The 26,744-nt window shown below is 33.1% G+C and overlaps 1 protein-coding gene across 1 annotated transcript; it reads right to left on the bottom strand.

Moving 5' to 3' along the window:
• Nucleotides 1-895: 895 nt before the first annotated feature.
• Nucleotides 896-26,292, bottom strand: Eh (Eclosion hormone). The gene is made up of 3 exons (XM_023172867.2): nt 26,195-26,292; nt 10,390-10,482; nt 896-1,322 (listed from the first exon to the last, which is right to left on the bottom strand). Exons 1-3 carry the CDS (start codon nt 26,253-26,255, stop codon nt 1,165-1,167), a joined length of 312 nt encoding a protein of 103 aa, XP_023028635.1. The 5' UTR covers nt 26,256-26,292; the 3' UTR covers nt 896-1,164.
• Between the last annotated feature and the right edge of the window lie 452 nt (nt 26,293-26,744).

Genomic DNA, 26,744 nt, shown 5'->3' with positions numbered 1-26,744 from the left:
AGTATACTTACCTATAAGTATTCACAATTTTTCTCAGATGCTTCAGTTCTATCATTATTATATGGTTTTCCCTGTGGGTTCGGCAATAACTAACCACACTGTATAGTTGAACTCAACTTTATTTCACTACTACACTGCTAATACAATACAAAAACTTCAGGGTAATACTTAAATCCCCTCATTAGCTTACTTCGTATCGCACTTTCAACTAGACTAACCTCATCTGCCTGATGGTAGTGCTCATATATCTCGATGGAAGTCTCAGAAAGCCAATAGAATTATTCTAGATACCTAGAACGATTGAGAAGCATAAGCAGAGTTTAGCATGATCTTGGCCAAGTCATAGTTGATTGACAAAGAACATGCATAGGCGGCCGGCCTATTTTATTTTCAGGGGATAATTTACAACAATATCACTTGAAAACAACTATACCGTTCCATGTATGTAATATTGTTCTCTTAGGGTATTGGATTGTATTCTAAAATGTATCGAAGTACCTGCTGGGAATCCTAAACATTACAAACAACCTTTATTGTCAGGACAAGAAAGGCTGGGGCTTTGTTTCTGTTACACATATACTTCCATGATAGGTATACGACGAACAAGCATTTTTACTTAAAATATTGCTCTGTAGAGCGACCATTTGCGTTTTAATAGAAATGATGTTACGGAGCAGCGACATACTGTAAAATTGATAAGAATTAAGAAAAGTGAATATATCATTATTCACTTTATGTGACTCGGTGACTCAATCTAGGTTTCTAGCACATATTGCATTACTGTTCTTAATAAACAAGTTTTTCATTTTCGTCTGAAAGATTGACGACAAATTGAATTACAACCGAATTAATTTAACTTTTTTCAAAGGTTTCGCAAAGGATATGAAACAACAAATATATTCAACCCATATATTACATTTAAATATAAATAAATGCACATAAATACCTTAATTAAAAATCACAGATGAAATTTGCTAAAATAATGAGTATCCTATAATACGACATAAATAAGAATGTAAATAAATACAGTTATAAATATCATTTGATTGCGGAATCGAGGAAACGAATTCCGTAATATTTTTCAGCTAGACATTTTCCTAGATTTGTTGAATGCTCTACCCAAAACAATTTTCAAAAGAAGCAGACAGATGGTGAATGTCGATCTTATTCGAATTTGTTCAAAAATGGTACGATGGAAGCTAAATCTTCACAATCGGGAATAATCTTTCCTTTGAACTTGACACACGTATCTGCACAGAGCTGTCCTTCGAAGTAGGGGCCGAACATTTTCTTACATTGTGCACAGTTAGTTATGCAAATTCCTGAAAAAAAACTTTGTGAATTTAATTGGAAATCATTGAGACATTGATACGAGAGGTAAGTATCGTCTAATATAAGATATTAGATGATATCAGAGCTAAAATTCTTTGCATTCATGATCCAACATAACACAACGCTGTTATAGATTTCATCATGGGTCACGAATGCAACGTTTGAAAATATGTTGATGATGGCGACTTTTCTTTCAAAAACACCTTGGGTCGAAACGGCAAAGCAGGTAATTTCATTGAAAACAACAGAGAGAGATAAAAAGCAGTTTCTCATTCGGCGATCCATGTACAAGCTTGGTTTTGCAACGAATCTCCGTAGGAATCCTAGTCTCTCTTTAACGAGGTCAGAGAATAGTTGCTAAAGCCACTTCTTTATTCCTTTTTTTACGTAAGTCTTTCTAATCATTATGAAATTTGACCAACTCCTTTGATAGAGATATCACAAAAAAGCGTCCTCAAGTAATATTTTATTGCGAGACTTTCACTGGACAGTTTACAAAACGCAACACGTGTTTTGCTATACAATAACTTTCTCAGGCTTTTCATACTGAGTAAGAAAACCCTTAAGGGAGCTATTGTTTACCGAAACACGTGTTTCAGTTTTGTAAACTGTTCTCACAATGAAGTATAACTTGAGATTGTTATGGATTTTTATCAAGTATCAGCCAATTCCATGACACAAGTAAATGTTCTATGATACCTTATCTTTGAAATATTTGTCAGAGTCAGAGTCTGAAATGCATTATTTTCATAAAAGTTTAGGCATTGTTGACAAAGGAGGCTTAAGAACAAAAACAATCTGAAACATTAAAATAAAGGTCAAGAATTGAAACAAGATATTAATGTGGCTCAAGCACACTTCAAAAAGTCTATGGTAAAATCTGTGATAAAAATGTTTATAAGTTGCAATTTTAAGTTGCGAAGTCACCCGAAAGAAATTTCTCAATACTATAATAAGCTTTATCTAGCAGTTTTTTTACTCTTTTTCGAAACTGTTATATTGACTGTGAGACGAGTGGCATAACTTTGAGTTGAGTTCGAGCTGTTATGTTTGTGCTTTTTGTGCATTAGGCAGACTGTTTCTAAAATAAAGAGGCAGAAGACTGTTAAGATGTGATGAGTTATAAAAAGGGGCTTACAGAAATCTTGGACTCTCGCTCTGGTAATGAATCTCACTGCTCTTTTTTAAATTGTGAAAACTTGACTCATTAAGTTTTGACAACTGCTCCCCCAGAAACAAACTCCGTACAGCAAAAGTGCAAAGTATGCTTTTCTTAGCAGAGTGTTAGTCTAAAGAGTTAGAGATAGACCTTATCGTATAACAACTTGAGGATAATTTTTTGCATAGTATACTAATATGCATTCCAAATTTTGATTTGTTGTCTAACTTGATGCCTAAAAATTTGTTCTCTAGTTTATGATCGGTCCTGTCATGTCTGAAGATGAATCGATAAAAAGCTTAAAACCACAAAAATGTGTCTCTAGTTCTTCAAAGTAGTTGATTTAGTTATACCACGGATTTTAAAATGCACAGGGAAAGTGACAGCTGATTTCAGGATGCAGAAGATAGAGATCTTTAATCTATAAAATATAAATTCGGTTTTGAACATATCATTCTCACTTTAAAATGCATTAGGAGTAAAGATAAAGGGTTAAATGAAAGTCATGATGCCCCATCACAAGAATTGAATTTCGCCCTTTGTTGTGACTAACAACATTACATAAAGTACTTATGATGCACTGTTTGGAACCTTTGGTGTAGTAATGAATATTACTGGAGTGTTTTCCCAACACCAAATCGTTATTTTTAACACCTCCTGTTTGAAGATGATCACCAAGTGATCATCTTCAAACAGGAAGATTAAAACTTCCTCTTTGAAAATGATCACTTGGTGATCAAAACACGTGTCGAGGTGTTAAAAATAACGATTTGGTGTTGGGAAAAAACTCCAGTAATAAACATCACATAAAGTTGAGGTTGAAAATGAAGAAGACGATTGAATATAGGATACATGAAATATTTTTCTCTGATTTCAACTAAGGTTTTTATTTATTACGACTCGTTTCATTGTGTTAAACAATTTCCAAAGAATTTACTTGAAAATGTTTTAACAAACCAACACCGATCGTAACAAATAAAAACCTTAGTATAAATCTTATATTCAATATGAATTTCTAGAAAATAAATAGGTTATCAATCGAACAAGGCAATCGATCATTATTATCAAAAGTTCATTTGGATTAGTCAGACCAAATTTTCTCGTTGGAACGAACTCGCCTGATGAAGCTATTGTATACTGAAACACGTGTTGCGGTTTTGTAAACTGTTGAGTGAAAATTCCACAAAATTTCTTATTTGAATATGTTTTGAATCATTATGTCCTGTTGATCATTTCCATTGACGAGGTATATCAATGTGAAATATTAAAAATTTGGAATAAAAGTAGTTTAGAAATTGATAAATAGTTCTGTGGGTGAATAGTTGTGAAATGTCAGAGGCGAATTTCAATAAAGAAATGAACTTAATAAAACAAATAGCCGTCAATAACGATTACGATAGCACTCTTATACATTCTTTATTATCAAAAAAGTTATGTAGTCAAGCTTTGAAGGAAGTTCACTCAATTCGAAGAGGAGAGGATAAATGTTATAGAACCTAAAAAACTACTTTGGCAAACCTACTACAAATATTTCAGATTTTCTGCACAACAAAGGTGTAAATATTGCTTTCAAAACCAACAACTTAGGCATGCACATTGAGAATAACAAAGATAAAAGTTCAGTTTCAGAAAAATCGGCAGTGTATAAATTATCATGTGGGTCATGTCCGATGTTTTATATAGATCAAACTGGAAGAACGTTCAAAGCCCGCATAAAGGAACACAAAAATAGTTTCCAGAATAGAAAAATAAATTCCACATATGCCTCTCATTTAATCACATAAGAACATCAGTTCAACCATGAATACAAGCCCCTCCTGAATCGAATAATTCGCCGTTATTGAATCTGTTCATTTTCAGGTAAAAATAGTATATTCACGGTTCTGTCGAAAAATGTATTCATATAGTTAATGGATTCATACCTGACTTTTTCAGGTAGTTTCATTCATTAGAAAGTAGGCTTACGAGTAGGTAATATGTTAGATTTAGAAGATAAAATGGTTCTAATTTAGAAGTATCTTTTAGTTTACGCTCAAGCAAGCTATTATAAAGAGAAACACGGGTCGTGGTTTTTGTAAAACCCTTTATAGTGAAAATCATACAATAAACTGTATTAATTACTTTTAATATGGTATCGGCCAGTTCAATTCAATTAATTCTTCTGTAGTAACTGTATATAAATATTGTGTGTATACAATAAAAATAAAGCTCTACTACTTCTAATACACAGAGAAAAACGGTTCAGGTAAACGCGTACACTTGAGAATAATTTAATAACTATAGATGTATTCATACATTTCAATATAATAACATCAAGTAAAAAAAAGTTTCTGTCATTGGGTTTCTACAGTAGGTGAATTGAGTCCCTATTGAAAATGAAGTGTTCACCCATGTATTACTTGCTACTCAACAGTTTGTTCCCCAGTATTCAACAGTTTTGCCTAAACTAGCTTATTTACCATTAAACATCTGCATTCAGTGAAAAGAACAATAGTATGCTACCCTCAGTACCAATTTAATACATGTAAGTAAAAAAGTATTTATTTGACTTTTCCGGTGTCTACGGGATGGTTCGGAAAGGTACGTACGCGCGTGATGCGCGAACACCTTCTAATTTCAGTGTGGTTCAGGGTCAGTTGTGTTTTGCCCTTTAGTGGAGTGTTGTATGTTGCATGAGGTTGCAGTTCCAAATTATTGTTTGTGAGTTCAAAGGTGAATATTATGGAATTCCTCGAAACATTAGAGCAATGGGGCCTCTCAAGTTTCTCCCAGAAATTCATTGGTAAGTAATATATGTTAGGTAATACATCTTGTTTGTCATTTTATCCAATAAAATTAAGGACAAATGAATCTCATTTTGTTGTGACGATCATAGTTTATAGGTTGATATTTCGTTAAATATATCAAATACCATCGTAAAATGCGTATGTTGGTATAAATATTTTTTAGTTTCGTGTGGAATTATATACGTAGTGTCCTATTTTCATAAACTGAATTCAACCTGCCGATACTTGATGAAATTTCATATTCTACAAAAATATCAGTTTTCTGTACGATTCTCACTAAAAATCGGTTTACAAATCCGCTGCACGTGTTTCACTTTGTGATATCTTCCTCAAACAGGATAAAGATAAATGGATCTATTCGGCTTGAGGAAGGTAGTTAGGTATTACGGGCCTGAAAAAAGCGCGTCCGCTCTCGGGTGAAAATTTTACCAGGAATATCATGAACATATTCAATATCATGTTAGCAGCACAAAGCACTTTGTGGTTAGCGGGAAGCTGCTGTCTGCAGTATAACATAAACACATGCATGAATCGCCATCGCTTCTGTTTATAATTTTTATCGTAGAATATCACTGCTGGCATTAGCCAACATAAAGCGAATATAGGTACATTCGTCTGTCGGCGTACATCCTAGCTTCGATGCTTTTCACGCCGTGTATAAAATAATTCAGCTTTTGGCTCCTTCGAAATTATCAGAATCATTCATGACTTTTTGAATATCAATAATAGCGGTTTTAATCGGTAAAATATTTTAAGACAACTTCACAAAATCCGAAAATAATTTTGATCCTTGCACTGAGTAGCTGAATATAAAACTCAAAACTTTGTGCTTCTTTTTTTTTGAAAGTTGCAGTGAGTAAAGGAAAGGGACGAAGATCAGAACACATATATTTCAATACTAGGGCTGACTTACACTACATTCCTTCTCTGTCCGTTTTTTTTTCATGTTTTCGCCAAAAAAACTTGTTTTTTGTTTTTGCAAAAATTCGAAATTTTCAACGTTTTGAACTTATTACAATTAGTAAGCCTGGAAGCTGGTCAGCTCAACCTGATGATTTTTTTGTTAAAGCCGGGTTTTTACGGGAAAAATTATTGTCATAGGTGGCATCAGCTTTAAGGTGAACTTTATCTATGTTCAATACCTATCAAAGTACCTATTTTTCAGATGAAGGCATAACAGAAGCCAGTTTTGGGTTGTTGGATGAAAACACAATAAATCAGCTCGTGGATAAGGCTGGCCCTCGCTTGATTTTCAAAAAAAAATATGATGAATTTTCCAAAAAAACTGAAGAAGAACGTATTTTTGGAAACACTTTTGATGCTGCCTCGAATTTATCAGCTGATGAACAGGTGAAATAATTTTGCTGTTGTGCATATCTTGTCAGTATTATGATAAATTTAAAATGTTTACGTTTAAATGTTTTTATTTGTGTGACAAATTTCGTTATTTTTTTGAGAATGTTTATATTCGTTTCGCAGTTTGAGAATAAATGAGTTGTGAGAAAACTTAGTATTTTTTTTGGTGAACTTAGCAAAGCACTGATTTGGTAGATTTTTGTAGGCGATTCTTCTGTAATTATGAAAAAACCAATATTTCGGTTGAAAAATAAATTGGGGATCTCTTATATTAATGGAAATGATTTGTATTAAAGTTTTATAACGAAGTTCAGTTACTACGGTATCAAACTGGAAGGCCCTTGTCAAGATGTGCGTTTTGGCATCTTGGAAACGCGTGTCGAGTGCAGTTATATTCAGTTTGATTTTTCTTCAACTGAGCTATGTTTTGAAAAAAACATTCAACATAGTCGGGGGGCATACTTGAAGACTGGCGGTAAATCAAATCATCTTTGGAACATTTTATTCAGGTCTGTCTCAACTACCCAGCAGTTTTCTGGCCATAACTACTCCTCTGGTTAGCATTATAACCGACCGGTGCCAGTGCAAGAAAATCTTGCATTTGTTTTTGGTGATACAAATGCCGAAATTGATTTTCAGTTATTGGGACGGGTACACTTGCAGACTTGCCATCAATAAAAATCAAATACTTTTCATAGTATCAAACTTCGAAAAACGGTTAAGTGATCAACAAGAAGTCATTGGGCCATCTGCCAATGGACGAGGTATCCCAAAAGCAAACCGAATTCGCCCATTCCTCGTAGACCGAAAATTTTCAGCTCTGTTCGAGGTTTGATACTATATGAAAGTTATTTCATTTTTAATTATGGGAAGTCATTGATGATGGCAATATTTTGTACTGACGAGAGGCCAAATAGCTTGAATCCGGTCTGCAAGTGTGGCCGTCCCAATTATTGAAAATCAATTCAGGCATTTGTATCGCCAAAAGCGAATTCAGGATTTTCTTCTGAAGAAACCTACATTGGCATGCACCGGTCGGATATAATGCAACGCCCTTCTTGGTATTAGCCAAGGGAGTAGTTGTTTTTTTTTATAAGTCGATATATAGAGACTAGCGAATTATCCACCGATAGTAATTAAAATGAGATCCTCTGACAGGTGGAACACATTTTTGGTACAATCTCAAATTATTCTGTAGTAGTCAGAATTTATGCTATGACAATAAACCTGTTCAATCAAGGTAGTGAAAATGTGTACAGAAGCAGTATGAAATGTCTAATGAATGTGAGATTTAATTTTGCTGTGAGTGCTGTATGCTGTACAACGTCGATCAAACTGTTTGATAGGGGTAAGTGAAATATTGATTACATATTCTGGAAAAGTCTTAGGGATAATAGAACAGTTCTTTTCACGGAGATGAATGTAGCACAGTCGTTATTAAACTGTTTATTAGAAGTTCTGTGTTGATGTATTACTACGGAGGAAATAGTTTTTCTCGTTATTAAATGATTTAATAATAGTTGCTAGACTCGGCTTGTCAATATTTTAATAGCCGTTAGTAAACTAATGAACTGGGTGTCTGCTATAGGTAGACAGGTTCAGAAAAAATATTTCATTCACGGTTATTCAACTGTTTATTTGTCCCATATAGTATACAAGTTTTCACTTGGAGCTATTCAAATCTTAATAATCATTATCGATTTCTTTTCTCGGTGTAGATGCATTGAGCACAATCATCAGCTAGTACCTGATGTCTTGTGGAATCATTAATGATGGGAGTGAAAATTGTACTTTCTTTAGGTATAAAAATTTCACCAGTTTTTTTTCAAGAGAAAAAAATACTTTCGACATGAATAGATGACTTGTTCAGAATCGTATTATTCAAGCGGAGTCTGATGTAATCTACGGGTCGAGTACGCACCGGTGATTTTTATAAAATATCAAATGATCATCTATATAGTTGAGAACAATCAAGAATTTCTATAATGTTAATTTTTCAAAATAACACTTCATAATTTTTTATATCCTAAGATTATGGTGAATGATCATTCTAGGTTAGGGCTTTTTGAAAATCTGATAAGATTTTTTGGAGAAACATCATTCTTAACATTCAAATTTGTTGTTCATAATGGAATTTTGAAGATGAGGAGCTGAGTCAAAGACTCTGCATTCAAAGACCTCTAAGACATAAAAAGAATTTACGTTTGACAAAAACATACGTTTTGTAGACACGCAAAACTTTGATGGAACTGGCCAATACTTCACAAAACCGTGTCACGTGTTTTGCTGTACAACCAGGAAGCTATTCTACAGTAAAACACGTGTCGCGGTTTTGTAAACCTTTCACAGTGAAATCCAAACTGAAAAATTTATAACCTATTGTATTCAGTCGAAAAGTTCCTTCAACTGGTACTTAATCTGAGCGAAGAGAACAGTGAAGTAACATCTTTGAGATGGAATATAGTGACGAATTCTTGTGTACACTATACATGTGTTACAGCAAAATATTCATCAATATTTTATCATATTTTGATCACCGATTTTGGCCTATTCAGAAAATTATTATATACCTTGCTTTCCATATATGATGGCTATTTTCTAAATCAAATTATAACTTGGAAAAATGAACATTTGATGACGTGATGATTTTATCATTTGTAGTATTTTGTAAACAAGTATTGTTCATGATTACATTTCATTTTCTTTGAAATAATTTCGGCTGATTTTTTGAAAAATTAAATCCATCCAGCACTTTTTGAATAAGGAATGTGGAAGATGCTCATATTGCCATCCATAAATGGCTAAGTTTTTTGCAAAGTTTTTGTGTTTCATTTGACAAATTATCTAAAATAACAATTTGTTCAGGCCAGTCTCAACTCCCTACACAGTAGGTTAATGGACTGACACCTATCAGAAAGCAACTACTCCCCTGGCGAATACCACGAAGGGCTTTGGATTATACCCGACAGGTGTTAGCGCAGGATTCTTCGCAGAAGCAATTCCTGCATATGCTGTTGGCCATACAACTGCCAGAATCAATTTTCGATTATTGGAACCGGTTTCGGGTTGTTTGGCATCTCGTCAGTGTAAGGTAGTGTCTATCAAATTTGAATTCCTGAACAAATTGTTCTTTTAGATAAGTTGATTCACAGTCAGTCTTCAAGTAGGCCCCATTACCGTATGTGATGACATGACAAATCCTCTCCTTTCAATTTCGATAAGTGCAATCTATGAAATTCAATAAATAGTAAAGCTATATTTTCAATTGTAATGTAAATATCTGACAACCCATACAGGATAGCTGTAACCTGCACATTGTAGATTTATGAAACATTGTACGTAGAAGTAATTTTTCATTTTTGAGTGCTTGTATTCTGGTCAATAGTTTAAAAAATCCAAATATGTTTATATTTCAAGCCAAAAGCAGCTACGAGCTGCATGAAATGTGTACTAGATAAAAGAAGGTGAGGGTCTAATATTTCAACGTGCGATCCCCATTACCTAATACATACAGTATATTGTATTGAATAATCGAGAAACTGGCATAGCACCCGTGAATTTTAGCAGAGGAGCTTCAGAAAATTTTTAGAAATATTCTTGATTACTCAATTCAATAGTTTTCAACATTCATCATATGAGAACTGTGTATTTTAGTGTAGAATTCGAACATATTTTTTACGTTGTTTATATGCATATTATCAAAATATAATGACATTAATTCTCACATGTGATCTTTATATCAAATCAAATACTCACCCACGATTGGATTTGCTTCTGCGCAGAATACAAAACAGGTGAAGATCAAAACGACAGCTACTCCCGAATACATTTTCACACCACCCTCCATCTCTGAGAAACGAAAAATATTGGATTACAAAATATAGAACAAGTCTATAAATATTTTCCAAACCACTCGAGAGACCTGACCAAATATGGCAAGTTCAAGATATTGTTGTCTTTTATATGATTAAAGTCAGGTCCCGCCAATTTTTCATCGTGATTGATTCAAAAAATTTCCATGTTTACATCTAGCCAGGTATATCGTTACTGAATGTAATTCTATTCTACAAGTATTTAAGGAGTTTTCGAACAAAGGTATGGCAGTAATTGCGAATTGAGACACAATAAATTACAGAAAAAATGTGATACATATTTGTACATTACTATCCTTGCATGCTTTATTCTGGTCGGGTTTCTTTCTCTTTGATTTTAGTTTGATCACTTCAAATCAGGTTCGGAACAAAATTTGTAAAAACGTTCACAACTGAGTTTTGGGTGTCTTGAGGTGATTTGATATTGAATTCGATGTTTCCAATCAATTTTTTTTTCATACACACACAATGATTACAATTGAATAAGGGCCGGTTTGTTACTATTCCAATGGGTACTCCAGGAAAAGTGTGTTTGAATTCAACATTTCGGATAGATATACTTGACAAAAATGTTTCAATTTCGCAAAAAATAGTGCTGGAGATAGTTCGAACGATTTCCTCATTTTTCCGATTGTACCGTGCTACGAATGTATTAGCTGAGCAAAAGTCGAGTGATTTTTTTACATAATAGACAGACAAGTTGCTGGCAAGGACAGGTGGGTTAAGACACCCGGATATAGATTTGTCTCTTCTCGTATTTCCGGAAATGTCTATTGATGAATAGTTTATTTGAATGATAAATAGTATATGCTGTATTTTTAACTTTGGACCGCCGCTTTCACCAAAATTTTAAATTTGTCGCGGCCTTCAATACAAGGCGTCACAATCGAAAGCAGTTAGAATTGTACAATGAAAAAATATTGGTTTAAAGAGAATTCAAAATTTATTTGGAAAGGGAGTCAATTTAGGCTCCTTTATTTCATTATTAAAAAGGTTATGAGAAATAGTTCGAGATTGATGTTGAATCAAGTCTCCGCAAAGATTTTTATATATTTTCATTCACCTGTTTTAATTACAATTCAATTCAATTTCCAAATGAAAGATGGACTATCATAAAATACCGTTGATTGTGAAAAGTGAGTTAGATATTGAGAATTGTGACTTATATTCAGCAGTTCTTGAATAAATCAAGAGAGTGCAACTTTCATTTCAATTATGTTTAAAAAAAATATGTTATTTCCGTTAACCAGCTATCATACCCCTACGAACGACAACCCTCAGAAGTCGAAACTTACGGGATTGATGAATTTATAATATACACGTAATTTTTCACAGCAAAATTGCTAGTCAAACTAGTAAGTAATATTTATATCAACAATTTCTGAAATCTAATTTTCCCTGGCAAACAGGATTTGTCTTATAGAAGATATATAGGTATTATGGAAATCAGCACAAACTGAATTTTATTAAAGGTGAATCAAGTCAGATTTTTCGATATTGTGTCGTGTCGAAAATGTATTCGAATGAAGATCGAGTTGTTCGTTAGTTGATCGTCATTCCTTTACATTTTCAATTCTCCTGATCCATTGATCCCCTTGGGATTATTAGAGAAATTGAATTTATATGCCGATGTGTACAGCTTGCAATAGAGAAAAACGGAAAAGTTTGTAGCCATTGATTATTATAGGACTGTAACCAAAATTACCCTAGCAGTTTGAAAATGAGCACAAAAGTGTATTGTATTTATGAAAAAGGGATAGCGACTCTGAATACCCTATAAGAAATTTACTATTTTGTTATCCACAGATTCAAATAGCGGAGATGATGTTTTTTTAATTCACTTGACACAAACATTGCCAAATAAATTTTGCAAATATTATGTTCTAATAAAAAAATTCCCAAATATGAATATAAAACAATTTGTCAGTTTGAATAATTGGTACTTTAGAAATTGAAATTATGCTCGTTGATTCCGATAGTAATATTATGCTATTAACACTAAAAAAAAATTAAAAAATATATTTTTGAAAAAATAATTGTTTTCGAGTCTGCACCATCATACAAATCACTCAAATGTCCAAGTGTGATTCAAATAGAGATAGTGAGCAATGCGAAAAAGAGATACCAGTGAATGAGATTCGGATGCATTTAAATATTGAAACACAGACAGTATGTTTCAATGTATAGGTACTCGTATAGGTACATCTAATGTTTGGTATCGAGGGAAACAAACTATTACAAGTAACATCAGATTTGACCGAAATTCCTTTCTCAACTGTACGTAAAATAGTCAAAAACAAACCTTATGAACGCAAGACGCGATGTGATACAGGATTGCCAAAACCTTTAGATGTTCATTGAGAAAACAATATACGACTGTTACAAAAGCACTGAGATTCCTACAACTGAAATCATAAGGAAGAAATTGAATACTTCCTTCGATAATGTGAGCTGCTGTGACAAAACTCTTCAGAATTGGATGAAGAAACTAGGATCTAGATTTGAAATAATAAACAAACGTCAAGCAGTTATGGAAAGCAGAAGAACAGTGGAATTGCGTAACAAATACTTCGAACATATAACTAAATATAGACAAGAACAACGGCAAGTTTTCTATTTGTATGAAACTTGGTATGACACTCACGACACAATAACGAAAGGGTGAACTGATGGTTCGAGAATGTGTACGCCTAACATGCCTACAAACAAAGGATCGCGACTAATTATTGTGCATTGCGAAGGACGTGAAGGATGGGTTTCGAATTCTGAAATGCTGCACTGCAATGTCGACTGTCATAAGAACATGGAAGCTAATATTTTCGAGGAATGGTTTAAAAATATATTGATCTCAAATTTGGATGCAAATAGTGTAATAATTCCTGACAATGCTTCCTATTATTGGCGACAGCTCATCAAAGTATAGAATAAAAATTCCAGGAAAGATGAAATACAGAGTTATTTAATGGATAACAATTTGTATTTTGAAGATTTCTATACCAAAAACCAACTACTTGAAGTTTTACAGACAAAAACATTTGAAAAAGTGTATGCCCTTGAGAGTATTGCTGAAAAGTATGGACACACAATACTGAGACTTTCCCCCCATTTTTGTGTTTTCAATCCCCTCGAGTTGATTTGGGGAAAATTGAAACAAAGCATCAGGCGTGAAAATAATTCTCCAAAATTTGATAGAAAGGTAATATAGGGCTAATTAAAGAAGAACTATCTAATATTACCGAAGAAGACTGGCAGAAAAGGATTAAAAAAGTAATTTCAGTTGAAAAAGATTATATGGAGATTGGACACTTCCATATTAATGTTGGAAACAAATTCATAATTGATTTAAATGACGATAGTGATAGTGAAACAGAGAATATGGAAGAGGAATCATCAGAAGCTTTCGAAGAAAGTTAGTAAAGTTTTTTTGAAGCGATCGATTGTATATACATGTGAGTAAGTCGTATTCAGAAGTATTATCACCCTGCTATTTGAATCTCTACTTTTCCACTCACCTATTTATATATTTTATTATATATATTTTTATTATATATATTATATAGTTATTGTGATTCTTATATAATCAGAAATGATTATTGAATAACGAAATTAGTTAGCTCCCTACCTATATTATTAAAGGGGTGTTGTTGGAAGGTAGGTTGCACTATATCGTTTACTTGAACTATACATGTAAAGTCGATACACAAATTGAACCCAGGGATAAACCAGGGAATCAGGTGATAAACGGAATTTAATCAGTGTAATTCAATGCAAATATATCGGTGGATGGTCATTCTCTAACCTTTGTACCTATTCATTAGTAAGCTAATGCCGAAGATATTTTAAATAGATAAATTTATTCAGGTAATTACATATTTTGATAATGGTATAAGAATTAATGAAAAAAAAAACAATTTTGAAGGCTGATCTACCTAAGCAGAACTTGAGTTGTAGTATCAACCTATAAACAACTTAAACATTGATTATATATATACACATATACATGCATATATACATATGCATACATACACACATATATACACATATACATACATATAAATGAGGTATCATTGTTGCTACACTCATACTGACAATGTAAATACAACTGATACAAATAGTTGGAAGAAAGGAAAACTGGTGTAAAGAGAGAGTAATATTCGAAGAGAAGGTGACGTTAGATTGTTCTACTAATTCAAGATATTACCTACAATAGGATGTAGTTTATATCCATAGCCTAGAGAGAACTTCGATTATGAATCCAGTTCATAAACAGATTTCAATATGTCATAGTTTTGATTCACATGTTCTTTCAGTTTTGACTTGAATTTGTATTTATTGGAGATTGCTCTAATGTCTGAAGGAACTAGTTTTATTAGCTTTGGGCCAGAGTATGATATAAATCTCTGAACGCAAGTTAATCTACAGCTAGAAACATTTGTTTTTTGATGAAGTTTGGCTCGGGTTTCATAATTATGATTTATATTGGGGGTGGGGTTATTATGCATCCGTAATATGCAGTGATAAGTGTATAACTTTCTCACATCAAATAAGGCTGATTATTTGTATAGTTCTACGGTGGATTATCTTTTTTACGATTGAAAATGATTTTCAGGATAGTATTTTGCATCACCACTAGATTATTTAACAGGCTCTTGCCTAGAAAAACGTTTAGCTCCCACTTAACAACCAGAATATATTTGAATAATTATCACAGGTCTGCGACTAAAAAACTGCATAGGATTTTTTTACATTTTCTTACAGATATTGACCTCCCAAAAACAGAAAAAATATTCAAATTATTATATCACATAAGTTTTTATGTATATTGCAGTATCTATGTTCATTGGTAATAAACCTATATGATTTTCATTTGATAATGGAGGAAAACAACCTGAGCTGTTGGTGAGACAGGGAATGTTTTAACATGTTGAGACAAGTCAAATGACGTACACTTTTACACAATTATATGAAAACTAAAATTTAAGCACATAATTTTTAAAGAAAAATAGCGGTAATCATTTCTTCTTTGATTTGATTTCTCTGCTACAATCTTTTCCCGTTATTTTGGCGCAAAATAAGTTCTAGCATATTGAGTTGCATTTATACCTTCAATTGACGCCTAGTGTATATCGCTTGAAACAAAGAAAAGCTCTCAGTAGACATACTGATATTCAAGTGAACAGTGCTGTTGTCTGTTAATCATGGCTACAAGGGGTTGTGTTATTTCTCCAAACAGTTTTTGTTATATCTGTGGTGAATTCGCTATTACAAGTCAACAGAGAAATATAAGTGATTTTGTAAGGAAAGTTTATTTTGCCTACTTTAAATTAAAAATTGGTGATCAAGATAAATCATGGGCTCCGTATGCGGTTGTGTAGAAGATGCGAAGAAGATCTTCGTTTGTGGTTTAAGGGAAAGAAAAATGCATTTCGATTTGGAATTCCTATGATACGGCGTGAGCAGAAAAATCACACCACTGACTGCTACTTCTGCTCAGTTGACGTAAAGGGATTCAATTCAAAAAACAAAAGAAACATAAGTTATCCTAATCTTGACTCAGCTATACGTCCAGTGCCCCATAGCTCCGAGATATCTATCCCGCAGCCACCTTCCTGTTTGGATGAATACCCTAGTGAGTTGGAGGACGAAGCTACATTGCCTCCTCCGGGTGAATCAAGCTCAGATTTATCTTTTAACGAAGGCCTCAACTATTTTGTCAAGGTGAGCTCAATGATTTAGTAAGAGATTTATGTCTTTCAAAAGATGCAGCCGAACTGTTAAGTTCTAGAATAAAAAATAAAAACCTTTTATCACCTGGCACTTATTTCTACTGGTACAGACACCGAGAAAAAGAGTTCACCCAGTTTTTCTCAAAAGAAGGAAATTAAGGTTTCTGCAATAATGTGGAAGAACTCATACATTGCTTTATTATAAAGTATGACTCATCTGAATGGCGCCTATTCATTGACTCAGCTAAGACTAACTTTAAAGCAGTATTATTGCACAATGAAAATAAATTTGCCTCGATTCCGATTGGACGTTCTGTGCATATGAAAGAAGATTATAACGATTTGGCTATTATGCTGGAAAAAATCAAGTATCAAGACCATCAATGGATGATTTGTGGGGATTTCAAAATACTGACAACGCTTTTGGGTCAGCAGGGAGGTTATACCAAATATCTATGCTTCTTTTGCTAGTGGGATAGCAGAGCCAGAGAACAGCACTGGAAAAAAAGTGATTGGCCATCCCGAGAAACTTTAAAACCTGGAGAGAAAAATGTTATAAACACTACCTTGGTACCACCAGAAAAGGTTTTGTTGCCCCCTCTCCATATCAAATTGGAGTTGATGAAACAATTTGTAAAATCGCTGCAAAAGGATGGAGACTGTTTCAAATATTTATGTACAAAATTCCTGAAGCTATCAGAAGCAAAGTTGAAAGAGGGAGTTTTCACCGGCCCCGACATAAGAAAACTTTTAACGGACCCTTCATTTGTGGAAACTATGAGTGAGAAGGAAAAAGAAGCTTGGGACGTAGTACGAAAGTTTTTGGGAAATACTAAGGATCCTAACTATAAAACCATTGTGCAACGGATGCTAGCAGCATATGAAGCTCAAGGCTGCAAGATGAGCTTGAAGGTCCATTTTTCACACTCTCACATAGACTATTTTCCTGAAAACCTGGGAGCTTACAGTGAAGAGCAGTGGGAGCGATTTCACCAGGATGTTCGTGATATTGAGAGAAGGTACCAAGGGCGATGGGATGTCACTATGCTTGCTGACTACTGTTGGCTGCTTAAGCGAGAAACTGAAGATGGAAATCGGAAAAGGACTCGTCAAAGTATCAAGGAAAAGAAGAAGAGGTTTCATAAAGAACATGAATAAGTATATGTATCAAAATAATGTTTCGTTTGCTTTAAAAAAATATTTATTGTTTGAAAATTTTGAATAAAGGAGTGTTTTAACCAATTTTTTGTGTTTGAATTTGCAAAAAATCCTTATGCGATAGAAAAAAATGGCCATCACTTTTGAAATCAGCGCACTTTAAAACATATAATTCAGTAAAAATATCTCATGCAGCTGACAAAAAATTTTTTTTCGCAGACCTGTGTTATTAGTCATTTCACTATAATTGCTTTCATTACATAATGGATGATCTGCAAGGCATAGTTCGAACCTGAAATAATGCTCACATGTGAGCAGTTCGAGAACTGCCCAGAACCCAAAAACTCTTGTGTGTCAGTTTATTTTATTGGCGACCCTCCGTCTATCGGAAAATTTGAAGGATTGAAGATATGGTTCTCAAAAAATCGACATATTCCAGAAGAATGACTTGTAACTTGGATGACAAAACATTTGAAACAACCTTACAGTAAAAATCCATGTTCATGAATTCTTTATTTGCATTTTATGTTTTGGGGTTCGAACAAAAGTAACGTGGTGTGCTCTAGAGAAGCACCAACTCAAATGGAACGAAAAGTTGGAAAATAAAAAAAAAATTTTTTTAAGGAATCCTAATTTTTTTATAATGTTCCTTGGAAACGAGTATTAATACAACAAAAAATAATGTTTATTTGTGAAACCGCTGTCTAGTTGTCAAATGTATACCGGAAAATAAATAAACAATTCATTAAATGGTTACTTTTCAGCTGGATGTGTATCTAATAACTATTTCCAAACGAAAAAAAAACAAACAAAAAAAATTGTAAAAGACGTCAAACGTTTTAATAGTATTTTTTGTATATTCAATAATACTCACTCGTTATTCATCAATTTTTCTTGTAATGTGTGATATTTTGAGTCAACGTTTTTTTAAGTGGTTGAGTCGAGTTTATGGATGGAATATATAACAAAAATCGCGATCTCTTTGCGATACAACAAAAACGTGAACACTTCTCGAATTGTGTTTCTCGAACCAAGCTGGCATCATCAGGAGAAAATTCAAACTAATTCTGAGAGTTACTATTATCCTATTTATATAGGTATAAGTAGCGCATGTTTTTTCATCAACAATATGGGAATTCAATCAACCACAAAAATTGAATAAGTGTGCGTGATCATGAGAAGGGGTAGCGTTGCCCCGCCCACACAGCAATATTCAGTTAGAATGATGAACAAACTGAGCAAAATGTTTTTTTTACTGTGACTGTTTCAGGCTGTTTATATTTTTTGCAATATTCCGTAATAATAGCATAATTTGTAGCATGCTGAGAAACTTCAACTATTCCTAAATTCGGTATGATAATATATGTGTTGTGTGCTATTTGAATCACACTTTATTATTTTTCAAATTTGACCAATATGTTTTCCATTGGAAATTTCAAAATCAATTTATGATGATGATTGTCATGATTCTCACAACATCAGTTATGCTTTGTTGGGATTTTTCGTTGTCACATTTTCAACTTGTATACATGAAGATAAATATTGGCCCGAAGCGACTGATATTTCAACTGATTAGCATATTTTAGTGATATTGTACGTGCACTAATGCAAAATGGGGTCATTCAATTTGAAATTACCAAGTTGCTTATTCTTCCGGTACCTAACATCCGGAAGTAACACCTCGGTGAAAATTTTAGATGAGCTTGGCGTCCTTTGTGAGACTTGAATACAAATATTGGTTAATATACATCAAAAACTGAGGTTTGTAAATATTGTTTTACCTAGTCCTTGACCTCTGTCATAAAGTTTTTTGAAAAATTGTCTTTAAGATGGTATTTTTAGACCTGTTTTTCAAATACAGAATATAAGAAGCACAATAATAGAATATGCCCTGGAGGAATGAAAATATGACAAACACCACAAAATACATTTTTATGAATTATGAAGGTACATGAAAAAGTATATTCTGAAAACTTGTTCGTATGTTTATTTAAAAATAATAATAGTATTTGAATATAGATAACAGTTCATATCGTGGATGAATATTTCTCATATAAATAACATTCATTGTTAGAAAAACTGTATTTACAATGGTAGGTAATATGTGCTAAGTGTTAAGTCTATACTTAACATTCGAAAATGTTTCGGAAACGCAAAGAAGTTCACGTGAAAAAAACGTGATATGTTGTGGTAGTTTCTTATTCAATTCATTTGTTCATTTATGAACATTTTTAGTAAAGTTTCAGCCATTTTGGACGCGCAGTTGTCGAATTTTTTTTGGCCCGTATCTTCGAAACGAAATCAAATCATCAAAGAACAAAATATCCCCCAAGGAATAATCCCCTAATTTTTGCCGCAAGTTCAATGAACACTTTGTATAAACTGGCATCTGATGGGCCTTGGCCTGATAATTTGCTATTTTACACATTTGTTTTTATTCATAGATGTATTATGTAATATGTGTTTTGGAAGGCCTATGCAATTTTATTGAAAGTAATAAGATTTAATTATTTATCAATACCATGAGACCATTTAAAATGATAGAACCACGAATCCGTAGGACGAATACTTTTATCTATTGGTGGTATTCGTGGTATTCGTATTCTGAGCTGAATGCATATATATGAACAAAATATCAATTCTCAAATTGAATTGAATTGATTACCTGAATAACGAGATATTTCAACAAGAATCTTTGCTTGAAAGTACAATTATCGAAAACACAATTTTCGAATATACGCACAGGATACGTAAATGACTATATCCACTTGTATTTTTCGACGGAAGTATTTCATTGTTGAAATTTGTCTTGCCCTGACGAGAGACCACAGGGCCAGCACCTGACTTACTTGACGCGACAAAAGGTATCAACTGTACGTCACATTTTCTTCTCGATTTCAATGAAATTGCTACTATTCAGAATAATGTTTCGATTCGAATTAACAACCAATTGAAAATGTCTTATTATACCATTAACTTTCGATTGAGATATAGAGATTTCTGAATATTATATATGAATTGTTTGTATTCAAGGTGGAGTTTGAATTAAAGGATCTGTACGAAGGAAGGTCTCGAGAAGGAACTAGATATCATCAACGATGATCTTCAACGGAGTGGCTACCCCATAGCGATGGTGGAACAGACTTTGGGTAAAAAACAGTAGGAGTGCAACCAGTGCTTGCACTTCCCTACATAACATGCTTCAGATCCTGAAACACTATCCCTAGCAGCCTCACGAAAACCAGGTCACCAAACGCAACATATAGAAACCCATAATCAAGGAAAAAATGGCCAACTCCCGCCAAACGATCATCTTCCACTAAACCGGTGAAGTGAAAAAAGGAAAGCGGAGATAAGGGACCCATGACCCATATGACCCCATATGACGAATGACCCATCAATAGTCATGTCTCGGAGGAATTAGTCCAGTCATCACCTGAAGACGATTGTGGATATTAACAATCGAAACGTCGTGAAGTATCTTGGCTTGGAATCTCTTAACTTTTTATTTTTGTTCAATTGATCTATTTTTACTTGTATTTTATTTTACTGTTATTTCATTCAAGGTTTTTTTGCTTAATATAATTGTTACTTTCAGCTATTTTTTTTCAATTCTTCTTTTTTATTAGTTCTTTCAGGGATTTCAAATAATTTTAAATAATATCAGACAATGGGAGTCCAAACTAATGAAATTCATCATGAAACATTGTCAATCACTTTCAAACAAACATCGAATTGACTTGCCGTTGATTCTACATTTATACATATCAACAATTTCTTGTAAAACTGTCTTTCATTAGGTTTAAAGAGAAATATTTTTCGATAGAGTTGCCGCTTTACCCCAGTCTCCCCCATTTATCTTACGATGAACACCGTGTAAGGTATCACAAAAATACTAACTGAATATGTATAGCAGTGTGTCGGTGGAAAAAAATGAAATATTTCCATATTTTTGTCAGGAATCTCAATAAACTTCCATAACAACTATTTCTATAAATAGCTATGAGAACCTGTTCGAAAGGTTGATGAGGAAGTGATTCACTAGTTAAAAGTTACCTATATTAAAGTATTTCCCCTTTCACAAAAGAAACAAGTTGATACTTTATTCAAAATATTTCCTCTTGCTCGGTATTGGCAATGACATTGCTAATCATATTCATATTCAACAGCCTAATTTGGAATTCTTCGGTGAATACCCAATGAAGCTAGGAATAACTTTTGGTCATCGAATAATTTATAAGCGTAGAGAAAGTGTTTTTTTTTAATCAGTTCTATAGGTTTGGATCTGGATCAGAGTTATAATTGCTAACGGTTTTCACAATATTTAGCATTCTTTTACAAATTTTTCCACAACCACCTTAACCAATTCGACTCAAACGGAACACAAGATCTGAATATATTTTTATAATACATTTAGTGAAAGTAACTTTTTGTGACTTGAGAAAAGTCGACCAGATTCATAACTCACTATCTTCGTGGCACACACAGCCCAGCACAAGTGCTGGGAAAATTCATTATTTCACAGTTGTGTTTTAGATATTTTCAAATGTTAATAAGCCTTTAGAATTCACCCAATTTAAAATATGATTTCAAACTTTAGATTCAATAATTAAACTGACGGGTCTTTTAGAAATATATAGTATCCAACGAAAAACAAGAATAAAGGCATGGACACGACAACCGAAAACAATTGTACACCACCGGAAATTTTGTGTTGTGTGTTGAGAAAATTGATATTTTTCATTCAATAATAAAATGAGCGTAATTAAACTCAGACAGCTTCATTTTGGATGCAAGCCCGCTTTGTGGCGGCGGTCTATTTTCAACCACACAATATTCGAACTATTTGAGATTGAATAAATTAACAGAATTAAGAAATATTTTTTGAAGCTTTCATCTGCTTCTGCATCCAAGGCTGCTTCTTAACAAATAAATCGAATTTTAAAATGTTTCCGTTATAAGTCTAGAAAAAGTATAGTATTCTACTCGCGAGGAATGGCTATTATTCGCTCGGAAGATTTACGTCATTAGTCTCCGGCTCGCGTCGACATGCTTCATTCTAACGAATAACGGCCACATTTCTTGCTTGTTGAATTATATACTATAAGGCGACATAGATATTGCTTGAAAATATTTTTGTGGAGGCTTGCAAGTTTTTTTTATTTGGAGGGATGCCGACCAACCCTGCTTGGATGTGAAGATAAAAAATCATCATCATCATCTAGAAAAATAAATAATTCTTCTCAAATCTATACTAAAAGCAAATGTATGCGAGGTGGACAATTATAGATTTTTGATTAGTGCTAATCATATCTGTCCCAAAATTCAAGATCAAAACTATCAAAACGAGTATATGAATATATTAAGGACAGAATCCAATTAGAGCATTTCTCACAAAACCACATAACACCAAAGAGAAAAAAGTAATTTTATCTATAAGACATATTATTTTTTGTGGCAAGGAATATATATATATATATATATATATATATATATATATATATTAGGATAAATTTGAAGATCCCTAAAAGTTAGACGAAAGGAAAATAAATGTCAAAAAAACACATTAACAGTTTCAAATTATCGGAATATTGAAAACGGGATATTTTCAGGACATATTATTTTTTTGAAAACTTTTTGCTTTTCTAATTCTCTATCAACATATAGAACTTCTGAAAAAAGGAAAAAAAAACTAAACACTAACGTAAAAACTGGATGGAAAAATCACCAGAAATAACTACTTTCAACTATAAGCATAGAATTACACAGAGATTTCATTTTTTCTCTTTCAGTTTGTGCTCCAATGGAATTGATACAGATATCATATACAAGAACGATACACAACGTAATATTGTATGAAAGCGTATCGATAAGAAATTTCACCTAAAACAAAGCTTTCAATCTCCAGTTTCGAATAAAACCAATAGTCTTCAACTCATCATCAACACTTTTTTGGATATTTCTGGAATAGTAACAATCGAAACTTCGTGAAGTAACTTCAAGTAACTTTTTTAATGTATTGTTTTTAATTTTTCGCTTATTTTTATTTTCTTTTTTACTCTGTGATCATTTTCATTTAGTACCTCAATTATTTTATTTTCATTTCACGTTTTACTGTTTGATATAATAGATATTTTAGCTTTTTATTCTAATTTTATTTGTTCTTTCATAGATTTTGAATCATAGTAAAATTATATCAGACAATGGAAGTCCGAACTGATAAAATTCACCATGGAACATTGTCAACCATTTTCAAACAAATTAAGATTTTTTTGCGAAGTTGCCGAATTATAACAGAATAGCGATTTGAAGGTAAAGGAACCTAATGTAATAAAATCTGAACCGTTAACAGAATCACAATGAGAAACGTTAATGAAACAGAATAAACAGATTGTGACAAAGTGCACATTGGTCAAACAAAAGTACAATGATGAATTAGAGACAAATAACATAAATGACTGTGTAATTTCACCACTATCTGATTGTCTTTCATTAACAATTGTTTCATCACATTGAATTTACTTAAATCTAATGAATGCATAAGTAACCAAAATTATATAATAAATTATGATGAAAAAAAATTTTATATTGGTATTTTGATATATTTCCTTCTCTCGTTTTTTTTTGAATATGGGTTCAAAAGTTCAAAAAAAAAATAGACTATCATTTTTCAAGTTTCCGTTTTTCTTCATTAAATCAAAAACTAAGGCACTGAAATTCAAAAATTACATTGTCAGTGTCTAACAATACTCAAGCAAGAAGAAGTATCGAAGAGAAATTGTTTTGCAACTTTTCAGTGGATCGAGAAACTGTTTATCTGTTTCAGCTATCAGTAATTTTGTGGAATAAATATGATTACTCACCTAGATATTTTCGAAAAATTCGATGTCTTTATGCAAAAACTAACTGTGAGGCAAAGCTCTCTATTTGTTTGAAGGATGCTGGAATGAAGTTCTAAGGAAACTCCTTCAGTATATATACCAGTCCTTCTGGCATTTCTCTGTAGGGTGCTAATTGTTAGATTGTGCTCTATTTTTCCTAATGCGACGCTGAGATAATGTCATTACATGCGTAAAATTCACTATGCTAGAGAAACAGTTCTAAATGACTAATTGACCAAAAATTTGGTATACAATGTATTTCAGAAAAAACCTTCATCAAACATTTCTAAATTTGATTTTGGATTCGTCAGTTATAACATATATAGTTTGTATAATAATATTCCACAAAAATATAAAGTTAGTAAAGTTTCCTCATTTGAGTGCTGTTACAAAAAATATATCATCGCTGCTCAATCGGAAAGTCATTGATTTAATAGATTTTATACTTCTGAAAAATTTTCAGTATGAACATTTAACATGTTTTCTCTCCCTCTTCCCTCTATCCTTCCTATTTTTTTATGTCTTTTTTTTTTGTTTTTTTCTAGTTTAGTTTTCTTTTCTCCAAGGCTAGAACTAAGATCAACAGTATTCTTCCGGTACATGTTGTTTCTAGCCTTATTTGTAGCAGAGGCAATAAAAAAGCACATTTTTTATTTTATTAATTTAATTTTTTTATCAATCAAGTATTTCAATTATTCTTTATTAGGTTGCACTCTTCAGTTAAGCACCTTGTGATACACGATATTTTTTGTTTCATTATCAGGCGCAAGTATAAACAACTCAGATGGTCTTCCGACCCGTGAACATGCCACATATAATTGACCATGTGAAAAACATTGATTTTCCAGATTCAGACCACAAACTTTCATGGATTGACCTTATGATTTGGTAATGGTCATGGCGAAAGCAAGACGAATTGGAAAATGAAGTCTTTTAAACTCTAACGGCATATCGGTTGGGATCATCGGGATCCTGGGAATGAGAACTTCCTCACCTTCGAATTTTCCTTTGAGTATCGTCGCGTAAATCACATTATTCATCAATTTACTCACTACCAAACGTGTGCCGTTGCAAAGTTTTGGTAGATTTATGTTTCGAAGCATGGTTACTACGGAGCTAACCTTCAGGCGTAAATTGTGCGGTGGTAAGCCAGGCACATCCAAGGAGTTGGTGGCTTCATCTTCATTTGTTACACAATCAATTGGTTTGAATGAATGCATTATTCCAATGATATCATTCTGAATTATGTAGTTTAAGTCATCTACATCTTTATTCTTAGCCGCTAAAATTGCTCGCTCACTAAACCATTCATTATTTTTGTAGTTAGTACTTATTTTTGGGAATACTTTGCTGATAAGTTCGTCTTTCGATGAGACAATGTTACAGAAATTCTGAGGAAATGAAATCAATCCACTCGATTCGTCGACCGGTACTCGACCATTACCGATAGTCAGGAATTGCTCAGAGAAATCTTCAGCAGATGTATCATTAAGCAATGCAACTCTCATGTTTATTGTCAGCTGAAGTTTCTTCACATAGCGCCATAGATTCGATGATTTGAGGCAAGCGTTTATTTCGTCGGCAGCCGTTGATCTTGGAATTACTGGCAGTGTTTGGCGGAAATCGCCAGACAGTAAAATCATTGCACCTCCAAAACATCTCGAGCCATTGCATAGATCTTTCAATGTTCGGTTAAGTGCTTCTAATGCACGTTTGTGTACCATTGTGCATTTGTCCCATATGATGATTTTCGATGCTGATAAAACTTTGGAGTTTTTTGAAATATTACATGTTGGTTATTCAATAGTTTGAAGACTTAACGGCAATTTTAATGTTGCTGCTAACAATGTTGCTGCTATTCCAGAAGAAGCAACTGAGAGCGCACGAACAATAGCTAAAACTAATGACATTAGGAATGTCTTACCAGTTCCACCAGGGGCATCCAGGAAATATAAATCACCATTTCCATCATCAATTGCCTTCATTAACCATTAACAAAATTACGTTTAGCGGTCATTTACCTTTTTTTGTTATTCCATGTCAGATGCGTTTTTGCTATACCACGTTTTATAGTGACTTCTTGGTGACTTCACGGAAACGCGGTAGAACGGGAGAAAAAGTATCCTATGTCCCTCTTCTTGTTCTAAGCTAAATCGGCCAAATCGGTTCATCCGTTCTTGAGTTATAAATAGTGTAACTAACACCACTTTCTTTTATATATATATATATATATATATATATATATATATATATATATATATAGATATGGAACTACGTTTTTCGCTTGCCCTCACTATAGGTATAATAACTTTCCGCAGTAACATCGCGAACCTCAAAAGGTAGTGCAACTTGGTGGCTAAAGGTATCATTTGGTTCAGAGTATGTCTATGTGATGCTACAGTTTCACACCTTGGTTAAAAAAAACACGAGTTTTATCCTCCGAGATGAAATTAGCTTTCCTCATGTTTCTGAAC

This window comes from Leptinotarsa decemlineata, unplaced genomic scaffold, assembly GCF_025532065.1.
Source record: "Leptinotarsa decemlineata unplaced genomic scaffold, Ldec_3_MD MMD2_tig00026328_RagTag_RagTag, whole genome shotgun sequence".
NCBI lineage: Eukaryota > Metazoa > Arthropoda > Insecta > Coleoptera > Chrysomelidae > Leptinotarsa > Leptinotarsa decemlineata.
Note: the sequence above shows the minus strand (reverse complement) of the source record. Positions and strands in the feature narration are given on the sequence as shown.

Coding starts and splice junctions, on each gene's coding strand:
- Eh (XM_023172867.2), bottom strand. CDS start 26,255: ATGAAGGCAATTGATGATGGAAATGGTGATTTATATTTCCTGGATGCC. Junction 10,483..26,194: donor GGATGCCCCTGGTGGAACTG/GTAAGACATTCC, acceptor TTCGTTTCTCAG/AGATGGAGGGTGGTGTGAAA. Junction 1,323..10,389: donor AGAAGCAAATCCAATCGTGG/GTGAGTATTTGA, acceptor GTTTTTTTTCAG/GAATTTGCATAACTAACTGT.